The 11,131-nt window shown below is 46.6% G+C and overlaps 1 protein-coding gene across 2 annotated transcripts in view; it reads left to right on the top strand.

Moving 5' to 3' along the window:
* The window catches only part of STXBP1 (syntaxin binding protein 1), an 87,118-nt gene extending 77,015 nt beyond the window's left edge, over positions 1–10,103 (top strand). Inside the window, exons 19-20 of one of the 2 annotated variants that reach the window (XM_029062638.2) lie at positions 1,031–1,156; positions 7,876–7,963. In XM_029062638.2, coding sequence (XP_028918471.1) covers positions 1,031–1,140 — 110 coding nt within the window. In that variant the 3' untranslated portion in view covers positions 1,141–1,156; positions 7,876–7,963. Of the gene's footprint in view, positions 1–1,030; positions 1,157–7,875 lie in introns of both variants that reach the window. The other variant, XM_029062639.2, reaches the window with a different exon arrangement.
* Positions 10,104–11,131: the final 1,028 nt, after the last annotated feature.

Genomic DNA, 11,131 nt, shown 5'->3' with positions numbered 1-11,131 from the left:
CTGCTCCCTTTCATGTGTCTGTCTGTGGGTGCCTATGTCTGAGCCTGCCTGCCTTTGTACATATATGTGTTCATACGTACTTGTGTGCCTCTGTGTGTATTTGTACCTTTGTGAAGGTGTCTGTTTGCAACTGTGCATATTTACAGTTGTGTGTGTCAGTGCCTCTGTGCATGTGCCTTTCTGTCTTTGTGTGTGTGTGTGTGTGCGTGCGTGCGTGCCTGCCTTATGCAAAGTACAGTGTATTGGCTAGTCTTACCATGTGGGACCTCCCCCTGTGTTTGGTGACTTTGATTTAGTGGAATTTATAGAGTCTGTTTCCACCCACTCCTCTTCAGAGCTCCTTAAGTTTCATTTGCTCTTGCAGCTATTTCTCATGGCATTTCTGTTGTAGGATAGTTAATGTCCATGTTTTTGTGACCTATTTAATAATGATGCCCTCTCTCTATCTTGTAACTATATATCTGCTGCATGAATGTTCCTTGAGGATCTTGAGCCCAAGTAATAGCCTCGGGAAAGATGCTGTTTACTGCTGGACCTTTCAGTGAAGTCCTCCTTGGGATGGAGCTCTATTCTGTTGATCAATCAATAGTATTTATTCAATGCTCACTGTGTGCAGAACACTGTACTGAGCATTGGGGTAGTACAGTACAACAGAGCTGGTAGACATGATACCTGCCGACAAGGAGCTTATGGTTTAGAGGGGCACTTCCTGATATTCCTTTGGCAATACAAAGAGGAAGAGAAGTGGGGCGTTGGGGAAGGTGTGGGGAGTTGGGGAAGGTATGGAGAGAGGCGGTTCATTCAGCTGGCTAGGGAAGGCCCAGCATAGACAGCTGAAATTCCACATATGCGTCCATCTGGTAATGCATGCATTGTACTTCACCTTAACATTCTGAGCCTCAGTGTGCATCTTCCTGCCTCTTGCTCTTCCACCCATTGTCATCGGCTGCATAACATTGTAGGCCTAAGTCGGCATGTTCCTTTAATTGATTTCTGTTCAAGCAGTCAGCTGGCCTCTGTTCTCCCACAGGTTCTACTCACATTCTTACTCCCACCAAATTTCTCATGGACCTGAGACACCCCGACTTCAGGGAGTTCACTAGGGTATCTTTTGAGGATCAGGCTCCAACAGTGGAGTGAGAGCCAAAGAAACAAAGTAAAAGCAGCTTACTAAAAAAAGAAACTCTTCCATTCTGAAGGGTTTTCTTTGATTATTCCGTCACTCTGTTTTGTTTCTTTTTGACTTTTGTTTTTTCTTTATTTCTTTTTTTTAAGTTTTTTTTTTTTTAATAAGAAAATGCTTGCAGTTCTTAATACCGATTGAAAATGTGTCTAGGACTGCCTTCCTGAGCCCCACTTTGATATCTCTTAGCCAGAACTTGCCAGCTTCCTTCTTACCTTGAGTTACCTGACACTCAATCAGACAGCTGTGGGACACCAAGATTAACTGGCAAAGCAGTGAATTTTAATCGGGATCTGTGGAAAGGGAACTGGAACCGAGACATAGTGGCCACAGGGTGGCACCTTCAAAGTGCCAAGGATCCAAGGGACTTGGGTTGCCCTCTGCTCCTCAATCAATGGAATTTGTGTGTCCACCCCCAGCTTTCGAGGCAGGCCTTTGGATGGAAACCTGGGCCAGTGGATATGGGGAGGAGAGGCAGGTGCAGAGTGCAGAGGGAAGTTGGGCAGATGACCAGTGGAAATGCTGATCTGGTCACTCAAGGGTATTTGATCTTTTTGGAACTCTGGTGACTAAGGGTAGGAAGACCCAAGTGGATGCCTACTTTGGAGACATGTTCTTGTGGCAGCAGTTTCCAGGAAGGGATGACTGAGCTCCAGGCCTGACACTGTTTGGTCAAAGTCTTGACTCTTAGATGGTGATGGCCCTCTGGGCAGGATATGCTATTGAGTGTTGTTGGTTTCACAGCAGTAGCTCTAGTTTCTTTTATTCTTCTTCTCTGTTGTTCTACAAAAGTCTTTCAGTAATTGTAGAAACTACACCTTTTAGGACACTGAGGTTGATTTTTTTTTCTCAGCCATATATCCTATCATGAAACTTGCCCCCTAGGGAACACATTAGGAGCCTAGGATATAGCCAACTCTGTTATTCAGGGAATGGGTCTCCATTTGGTGAATTGTCCAGATTTCTTGTTTTCTTCTTTTTTCCTCCTCTGACTGCTTCACTGCCCTTGCTGTTGGTTAAGTGGAAAGAGCAAGAGGCTGGGAATTAGGAAATCTGGTTTCTAGTTCTGCTTCTACTAGTAGGGGAATTTGTGCTGGGGCTATTTATTGCCACTGTTCTTTTCTGCATGTCTCCCTCGATTAGACTGTAAGCCCTTCAAACGGCAGGGACTGTCTCTATCTGTTGCCGACTTGTTCATTCCAAGCGCTTAGTACAGTGCTCTGCACATAGTAAGCGCTTAAAAAATACCAACATTATTATTATAGTAAGCGCTCAATAAATACTATTGAATGAATGAATATGTCATATTTGGTGAAGATTTCTGACTGAAGAAACACCTAGGGCATTCTAGGAGGTTGAGAGGCCCAGCGAGGAAGCTGACAAACAGCTGATTAATATGGGCGGAGAAGGCCATAGCCACTACCAAGACTGTTGCCTGCTGGGATATGGTGTTGTGTTCCATTGATGTCATGTATCATAGCACCAGGCTATCTAAGGTCATTTCAGTTGTAAAATGGGTCCTACACCTAAAAAACCTTTGTGGGCACTTTGCAGTGCCCATCTGCTTGCTCACTGCATTGTAGGCCTCAGTGGGAGCATGACTGGCAGGGAGGAGAGGGTGCTAGTGGCACCGCACAAACTCCTATTAGTCTCAAGTAATAATAATAATAACTGCGATATTTAAGTGCTTACTGTGTGCCAAGCACTGTCCTAAGCACTAGAGTAGATACAAGATAATCAGGTCCCACATGGAGCTCACAGTCTAAGTAGGAGGGAGAACAGAGATTGAATCCCCATTTTGCAGATAAGGGAACTGAGGCATAGAGAAATGATTTGCCCAAGGTCACAGCAGACAAGCAGCAGAGGCTGAATTAGAATCCAGGTCCTCTGACTCTCAGGCCCATGCTCTTGCCATTAGGCCACACTGCTTTCCCAGTGTGTCAGGACTGAGGCTTTCTGGTCATTGCTTATGGAAGGCTCCGTCAAACCCCACTGTTCAAAGGTAAGGGAAAGGAAGGAAACTTGGATCAGCGTATTGTGCTGCATGCTAAACATTTTTAATCATTGGATTCTATCTCTTCCCTGACCCAAGTGCCTTTCTCAAGTGAGATTGTAGACTTGTCTGTGGATTTCACTGAACCCTGTTGCCCCCCTCCCCAAACAGCCAAGGTTAATTGAGAGTCAGGAAGGGGCAAGTATTTCCAAATCCCAAGGGAGAAAACTCCCAAGGGTTGTCTTACTTGTTTAGTCTTTCTCCCAGTCATTCCTGTGTTCAGGAATTGGCTTTATCCAGAAATTTCCTTATTATTTCATTTTGGTGAACCGCAGAGAGTGCGATTGTGGAGGGTGGCTCAGCAGCATTGAGAGAGCTGCAAGTTGAGCCTGCTGCTAAAGAAAAATGACGCTAATGCCCCTCTGTGCCTGTTCAGGTTGATCCCCAGGAGCAGCATAGCCTAATGGAAAGAACCCAGGCCTACGAATAAGAGGACCTTGGGTTCTAATCCCTGCTTTGCCCTGTGCCTGCTGTGTAACCTTGGGCAATTCTCTTTACTTATTTGTGCTTCAGTTTCCTCATCTTTAAAATGGGGATTAAAAACCAGTTCTCCCTCCTTCTTAGACTGTGAGCACCCTATGGGACAGGAACTGTGCCCGACCTGTGTCTACCCCGGTGCTGGCACATAATAAGCACTTAAATACAACAATAGTAATAATAGTAATAATAGTAATTCCTGTACTCAAGAGTTTCAGAAACTCTGCCACTTCCTGCTCTCCCTTCCTTAACCCTCTGTTCCCTAGGCAAGAGCTGGCAGTGCTTCCAGACTACAGCAGGGCAGGAGAGGGAAAAAATGGGCAGGGCACTGTGATCCTGGAAAACACAATGCTTGCTTGGCAGTGTTCCCCTGCAGTGTGAGTTGGAATTCTGGAGCCGGGGGAGAATGGAAGAGCGCAACAATTCTGATCTGCTGCAAGGCTGTGGCGGTGCACTGGTGAGCTCCTAATCAAGGAAGAGCTCACCAGCACCGACAGATTGCAAGTAGGCGGCAGCGACTGTTGCTAGTCATATTTCAAAATTTTGAGAGAGAAAATTGTTGAGCAAAAAAACGAATCTGGCACATGACTTAGCCTCTCCCCACCCCCAGTAAAGAACAAAGACACTCTTCTAGCTGTACTAACTACAACTTTAGAGCAAAGGCACACTTAAAATTGGAATCTCAGAGGAAAGTCAGAAAATCAGGGGATTATGACAGAGTTTTCTGTATATGTGCCATAACATGGGGGAAGGGTGAAGGTGTGAGCATTAATTAAGGACCTACTCATTTTCTTTGTCAAAAGTGTCTTGGGTGGAGCGCAACATTAGCAGAGTCTGTAGCATCTCCTGGCTGCCACTGGTTGCTTTGTCTGTTTTGTAACCACAGTGATTTGTCTCTGGAGAGAGTATCGGAGGAAAGGAGATTAGCATGCATCTTTAATACCATCTAGAGCGGGGAAGGAGATTAGAGTCTGACATGCCCTGGTTAAGATGCCCCTTTCTTGGTTGTGGGTCCAGATGGTGGAAGCCTGGATTAAAGAAGGTTTTAAGTGGCCTGATTTTTCTCCCCTTCTAAAGGTCCCAAATTTCAGTACCTTGTACAGAGGAGATACTTTTTTAAGAAAGGAAAGATGAATAATGCATCAAGTGACTGTGAAGCCATGATCTGAGTATGTGTTGTCATACTCAGATTTGGATGAGAAAAGTAGCCAGAGAACAGGAGCAACTTGAATAATTGGAATTCTTAGATAATTCCCTACCCTCAAGATCATTTTCATTAATAATTTCGACCCCCTCTATAGTAAATCAAGCAATCATTTGTATTAGCACTTACTATGTGCAGAGTACTGTACTAAGTGCTTAGGAGAGTACAACAGAGTTAGTTGACATTTTCCCTGCCCACAAGAAGGGGGATATAGATAGTAAAATAAATTACAGATATGGACATAAGTGCTGTGGGGTTGAGGGTGGGGTGAATAAAGGGCACAAATTCAAGTACAAGAGTAACACAGAAGGGAGAAGTGGGGAAATAAGGGCTTAGTCGGTGAAGGCCTGTTAGAAGAGATGTGGTTCTAAGAAGGCTTTGGAGGTGGGGAGAGTGATTGTCTGTGGGATATGAAGGGGGAGTTCCAGGCCAGAGATAGGACATGAGCAAGGGGTTGGTGGTGAGATAGATGAGATGAATGTAAATGAGTAGTAAAATGGACCCGTTCATGTTTTTCCTCCTCTTGCTACACCGTGTGGTGAGAGGCTGGGAAGTGCTAAGCAGCAAGTGGTCAAAGGAAGTCCACCAATGGGGTTTTCAGCTTCAGAATAATTGAGAATTGGCTTGCTTTGGGGAAGGAAGTGGAGTGGAGCTACATGTGCTACTAAGTGACCAACATTAATGTCACTTAATGTGAAAACAAGATTGTGGGTGAATTTATCTGCTCCAGGAGTCATCATCTCTTCTGGAGAAACCTCCGGTGAGGAAGGAAAAGACCTCTCAGGAGCAACTGGGGCTGAAATCTTTATTGATTGCTCCTGCTTCTGTTGCATGATTATGGCGAAACTGTTTTGTGGAAGTCAGAGCAGGCTAGATAGGGTAGAGAGTCCAGAGGTTTGTAGTGTATCAATTTCCATGAAACAGAACAATGTACATGGAAGTTTTGACAGACTTCTTTGAACCTGTGGATGGGCAGCCACTGGAAGATCTTAAGCAGTGTGCTTAGTGGATAGAGCACGTGCCTGGGAGTCAAAAGGACCTGGGTTCTAATCCCAGCTCTGCCATTTGCTGTGTGACCTGGGGCAAGCCACTTCACTTTTCTGTGCCTCAGTTTCCTCACCTGTAAAATAGGGATTGAGACTGTCAGCCCCATGTGGGACATAGTCTCTATCCTACCCAATTTACTTGTATCCACTCCAGTGCTTAGTACAGTGCCTGGCACATAGTAAGTGCTTAACTACCACAATTAATAATAGTATTATTATTGTTATTACCCTGTGTGCCCCTCTTCTCCAGTTGGCATCAAGCTGAGAGCAGGTTCTCCCTCTCTTGGCTGCCCAGCTAGGCCCTAGGTCTGCTCTTGGTTGAAATCAGCTCACCAGAAAGGAGGCCCTAGGGGAGAGACCTGAAACTGGAGTAGTGAGGCCTCCTGCTGCCTGCAGGCACTGACACTGTCAGGGGATTATACTGTTATAACAGGGATAAAACGACTCCAGCCTAAAGCCACAGCTTTTCAGGGTGTTTTTTTCCTCCAAATGGTTGACAGCATAGATTAGTGGAGCAAGCACTTTGGCCTGAGAATCCGCAGCTGAGTGAAGGACCTTGGGCAGGTCTCTCACTGTTCTGAATCTCAGCTTCCCTATCTATACAGTGAGAGCAGGGAAAGTGGCCTAATTAACCCCTTCAGAAGGTTGCAGGAAAATGGGCTGAGATGCAGGAAAAAGCTGTATTTTCTGCAAGCCTCAGGGCATCAGAGTAGGCCCCCCTCTGTCTTTCAAGCACTCAGGCCTTCCCCACTACTGGGGCTCCTCCTCCTGCTTAGTCCCTCCCCTGAATCTCTGCTACATCCCAGAAAGGAACCCCTGAATGAGTGGCAGACTCAAGGGCTGGTTCGTTAGTGATCTCAAATTCAATTGGGAGAAAAAGGCAGGGCCCTAAGCCCCTTCTTTAAGTGAAGGAAGCCAGATGGCCTCCCCCATGTGCGATTCTGGCTCCCAGTGGTCCCCTCTCCCTAAGCCTAACTCCTCCCCGGCCTGGACCACCCAGGGGGATGCACATTTTCAAACCTGGCTGCCTTTTGTTTGGTTCTTCTCTCCCACCTGGGATGTCTTTCTTTGAAGCCCACTGCTGCATGTTGCGCAGTCCTCATGCTCCACTCACCACTCCACAGTTCACAGTCACTTCTGTTCTGTTGATTAAAGCCCATGACCAAACCCCACAATCCATGCATTGTTTTTTCCTGCACTTAGAGCTCTCTTTTTTCTCTCTCCTTATGAGAAAGGCCTTCATTTATTTATGATTTATTTTTGCAGTAGAAGTATAGTTAATTCCATAGGCTTAAATTTTTGCAAGCATTTCCAATCTGTACGGTGCGCCGTCTTTTCAAGGTAAGGCCTCAGGTACCCCAGCTTCCCTGGCCAGCCCCTTGTTCACCTGAGGCCCCATCCCTGCTGTCTGAAATCCCACTCCAGCCCCCACCCTCAGGGGGAGGCCAGTGGAGTGGAGTCCCAGGGCCTCCTGAATGCTTGTCCTCTCCCTAGCTGCCACCCTTTTCCCCGGACCCAGCAGAGCAGAAACTGGCACCCCTGTAGTGTTGCCAGAGCTGGAAATCTCCATGTGCACACACCTGCCCTCTCTGGGCTGCTTGACTCCACCGTGCTTGTGGTGGCCTGTCCCATCCTGAGCCCCAGCACAGGAAGCAGTCTCTCTCCTGGGAGCGAGTCATATTTCTCCCTAAACTAGGCTGCCCTTCCTCCCGACCTTTGGCTGCTAGTGCACGTTAGCCCCCTTGGAGCCCAGTCCCTTTAGCTGCCACGATGTCCTCGTCCGGGTTGGGGAGGGGGAACTCTGTCCATGTCCCTTACCGGACGGTCCCTTAGAGGGAAGTGCAGAGCGGAGAGGAGTAGGAAACCACTACTGAGAGGCTGACTTGCTTCTGCTTCCCTCTGCCTCCCTCAGGAGCCACGCACATCCTCACCCCACAGAAGCTCCTGGACACGCTGAAGAAACTGAATAAAACAGACGAAGAAATCAGCAGTTAAATAGTGGAATCACAAACCCTGAATAATCTTCCCTTCAGCTCTTGGCAGCTCCCCCCTCCTGCTGGTCTTTGATGTTTCTTTGCATTCCCACCCCCATCTTCCATCCCCTGCACGCCAAGTCTGGCCTTCTCTCCCCTGCGTTCTCGTGTTGAACAAAGCCCCCTTCTTGTTTCCAACCAAGGGTAATTATGCATTGTGTTTTAAAAAAAGAGACTATATTATATAAATATATGTATATGTATGTAAAGGAGAACATTTCATTTCAAGTGATGCATTGCTAGAGACTTTTTTGAGCCTTTTTGGATGGATGGACACTCTCCAGTTATTTATGGCTCTGTAATCTTGTACCTGGCCTGATGCAACATGTCTTTTCTGAGCAGGAGTTGCCTAAGAGTGGAAAGGTAGAGGGTTTTTTCGGTTTTTTTAAAGTATTGTCTATTTGGTCCCGTTCTTATTGTTGGCTGTTTCCCAGCTGTGGAGGCGTCTGCATTCTGAGACGAATATGTCCAACTAAGGATTGGTGAGCTACCTATTTCCCAAATCCCTGCCTTGTCACTTCTGAATGCGGCTGCTCTCAGAAGTGAGACTTGGAACCCTGGGCTGGGGTCAGGGCAGGGGTCAAGGCTGGCCCACACCCCAGGGAGACCACATCCGTCCACCACTTCAAAATTCAACCTCCCCTCTAGTCCCAGGGGCAGGGAAGGCTAAGCTGTTCCCTGATCCGACAGAGCCTGGCTGTCACCCGTCTGCAGCTAGTGGCCCCAGTCTCGGGCTTCAGCTCGAGAAAGGGAGTGTCCGATTGCAGGCTTCCCTTCTCTCAGGTTAGGTCCTGGGCCACTATAGCAAGAGTTGGAAATCTGGAAGGGGGCAGTGGCTCTTTATGTCCCGGAAGGTTTGCTGGAAGTAGAACCCGGTTTCCTGGAGTTGTGTTTCAGAGGTGTGAGCCAGAGCTCACGGGTTGGCAAGTTGACCAGCTGGAGTTGGGACTTGATCAGCACTGCTGCCCTTGGGAGGGGATGGACTTAAACCTGAGTCGCCACCCCAGAAAACTCTCTCTGTGCATCTCAGTACCCAGCACTGCTCACGAAAGAGGCTGAGCTCCAAGTTGGTCTAGGGGTAGTCTTTGCTAAGGGAGAACTTGGCAAGGGAGCAGGTGGACTCAGATGTCACTTCACTCTCTCCTTCCCTCCCCTGCCGCCCCATATAGAGTGGTTTCTGGACCTCAAGTTTGCAGAGTGAGCATCCGTGCATTCCAGAGAGGAGCTAGGGCTGAGATTTCTTGCCCTGGGCTTGATCAGCCTGTTTTTTTGTGTATGAAGGCGGGGCTCAACATCATGCTGGGAAGAAAGTATTTTTAAAATGCCAAAAGGCATGTTTTAATCTCAATATTGAATTTTAAGTTTAAAGCCAAGACAGCCTGGTTGGTTTGTCTTTAAGGCTCCCTCTGCCTGCCCGCGGCCCTGCAGGCTGTGTGTTAATCGTTCGTTTCTGCTGCTGTCTGGTAATGAAATGTTTTGGCAATGGAAGCCCCCATTTCCCCATTCCTCCCTGCTGCTCTTTGTCCCTTCCTCACAGCAGACTGTGTGTAGATAACTTACTGTGTCTTGTGATGTTGTTCCAAGCTTGTTGTGTAGTAGTTTTAATGCAGCCCTTTTACTTTCCTGTCAATGAATTTTCTCCCCCACCCCCCTCCTCGGCTCAGTGCATTGCGTTGTCTCATCTTTCCTGAAGCATTGCAACCTCCTTTCTCCCCAACCTTTGCAACCCGGAAAACCAGTTCTTTCCTTGCTTGTTCATTTTCCAGTTTCTCCTTACCACCCCCGGTCTCCTCCTTAAACACTTTGGTTTGGGGAAAAGCTGTAAACATTTGCACTGATTTTTGTTGTTTAGTTTCCTTTCCTTTGAATTACTATTGCAAATGCTTTTGAGTTCTTGTTTGTTGGACATTTTGTTTTCCTTTTCTTGTTATTTATATAAAAGGAATATTTTAAAAAGCTAGTCTGTCTTGAAACTTGTTTACCTTGAAATTATTGGAATCTAAATGTTTGAAAGTGTTGAAGCACAAACATGCATCATCTCTATATCTGTTCTGTACTAAAGCACTCAAGTCAAATAAATGAGTAAGCTCCCATATATGGTGCAAAAGGGATGTTTTCTGGTTTTCTTTCCCACTTTCTTCCTTAACTCTGATATCCTGCTGACACTGGGTGACCTTTGGGTTTCAGACCTCATTTCTTCCTTTCAGGGAAGGGAATTGAATCATTGTCCAGAGACTCGTTTGCCTGGTCCCCCGCTTTCCATGGTTTGAAATTCCAGCTAATTTGGAGAGGCACTGCCTCCCTGTGGAGGGGCGGTTTGTTGTCATTATCTTTCCTCTCTCTCCAAGCTCCCACAGGTATGTATGTGTCTGCTCCAAGCATGCCTTCCACCTGCTCACTGCATCTGCGAATTCCCCTTTTGGTTTCTGGATTGTGAGTTGCTAAACAATGCAAGTAGAAGCTTATGCCAAAGGAATTCTGGAAAGTAAGGAGCCCCTGTGTCTTAAGTCAAGAAATGGCTTTTGCTTACTGTCTTTTCAGGAAGAAGGAGACACTTCTTTATGAAAAAATTTATTTAGCAAAAAATAGGTACTCTGAGTTTAAAACATAAAATATCTAACAAAGAACTCTACTAGTTTGTTGCTGAACAAGAGCAAAGAGGTTTAGAAAATATTTTTTTCAGTTCTTTATTGAGCCTGATCCTCCCCAGGATAACCCAAATCACTTCCCAGGAACAAGTGATGCATCTTTGGAAGCTACTGCTCATGTTTAGGCCTTTGAATTGTTTCAGCACGCTGCGAGGGATGGGAAGGGTTAGCTTAGGGGACCTCTCCCAGGGCCAGGGTGAAGGAGGCTCCCTCTCACCCTCCAACCCTCCCTTCACCCAACTTTGCCTTAAGGTGACCATCCTCACCTGATCTAGATTGGGAAATGGCCCTTCCACAGTGTGGTTTTTCCACCTGGAGCAGGTGGAATTTAACAAAATGGAACTTCATCATAACCATAGCCACCTTCACTTCTCTCTAGGTTTATTGTACAGAACAAGGAAAGGATTAGTTTCTTGAGATCCAGTTTGAACCACAAGGTGAGAGACCTGGCTGTGCAGGGTTTGGATATTTTCCATAAGGAACAAGA

The sequence above is a fragment of the Ornithorhynchus anatinus genome, chromosome 4, assembly GCF_004115215.2.
Source record: "Ornithorhynchus anatinus isolate Pmale09 chromosome 4, mOrnAna1.pri.v4, whole genome shotgun sequence".
Lineage (NCBI taxonomy): Eukaryota > Metazoa > Chordata > Mammalia > Monotremata > Ornithorhynchidae > Ornithorhynchus > Ornithorhynchus anatinus.
This window is presented reverse-complemented; position numbering and strand designations above follow the sequence as displayed.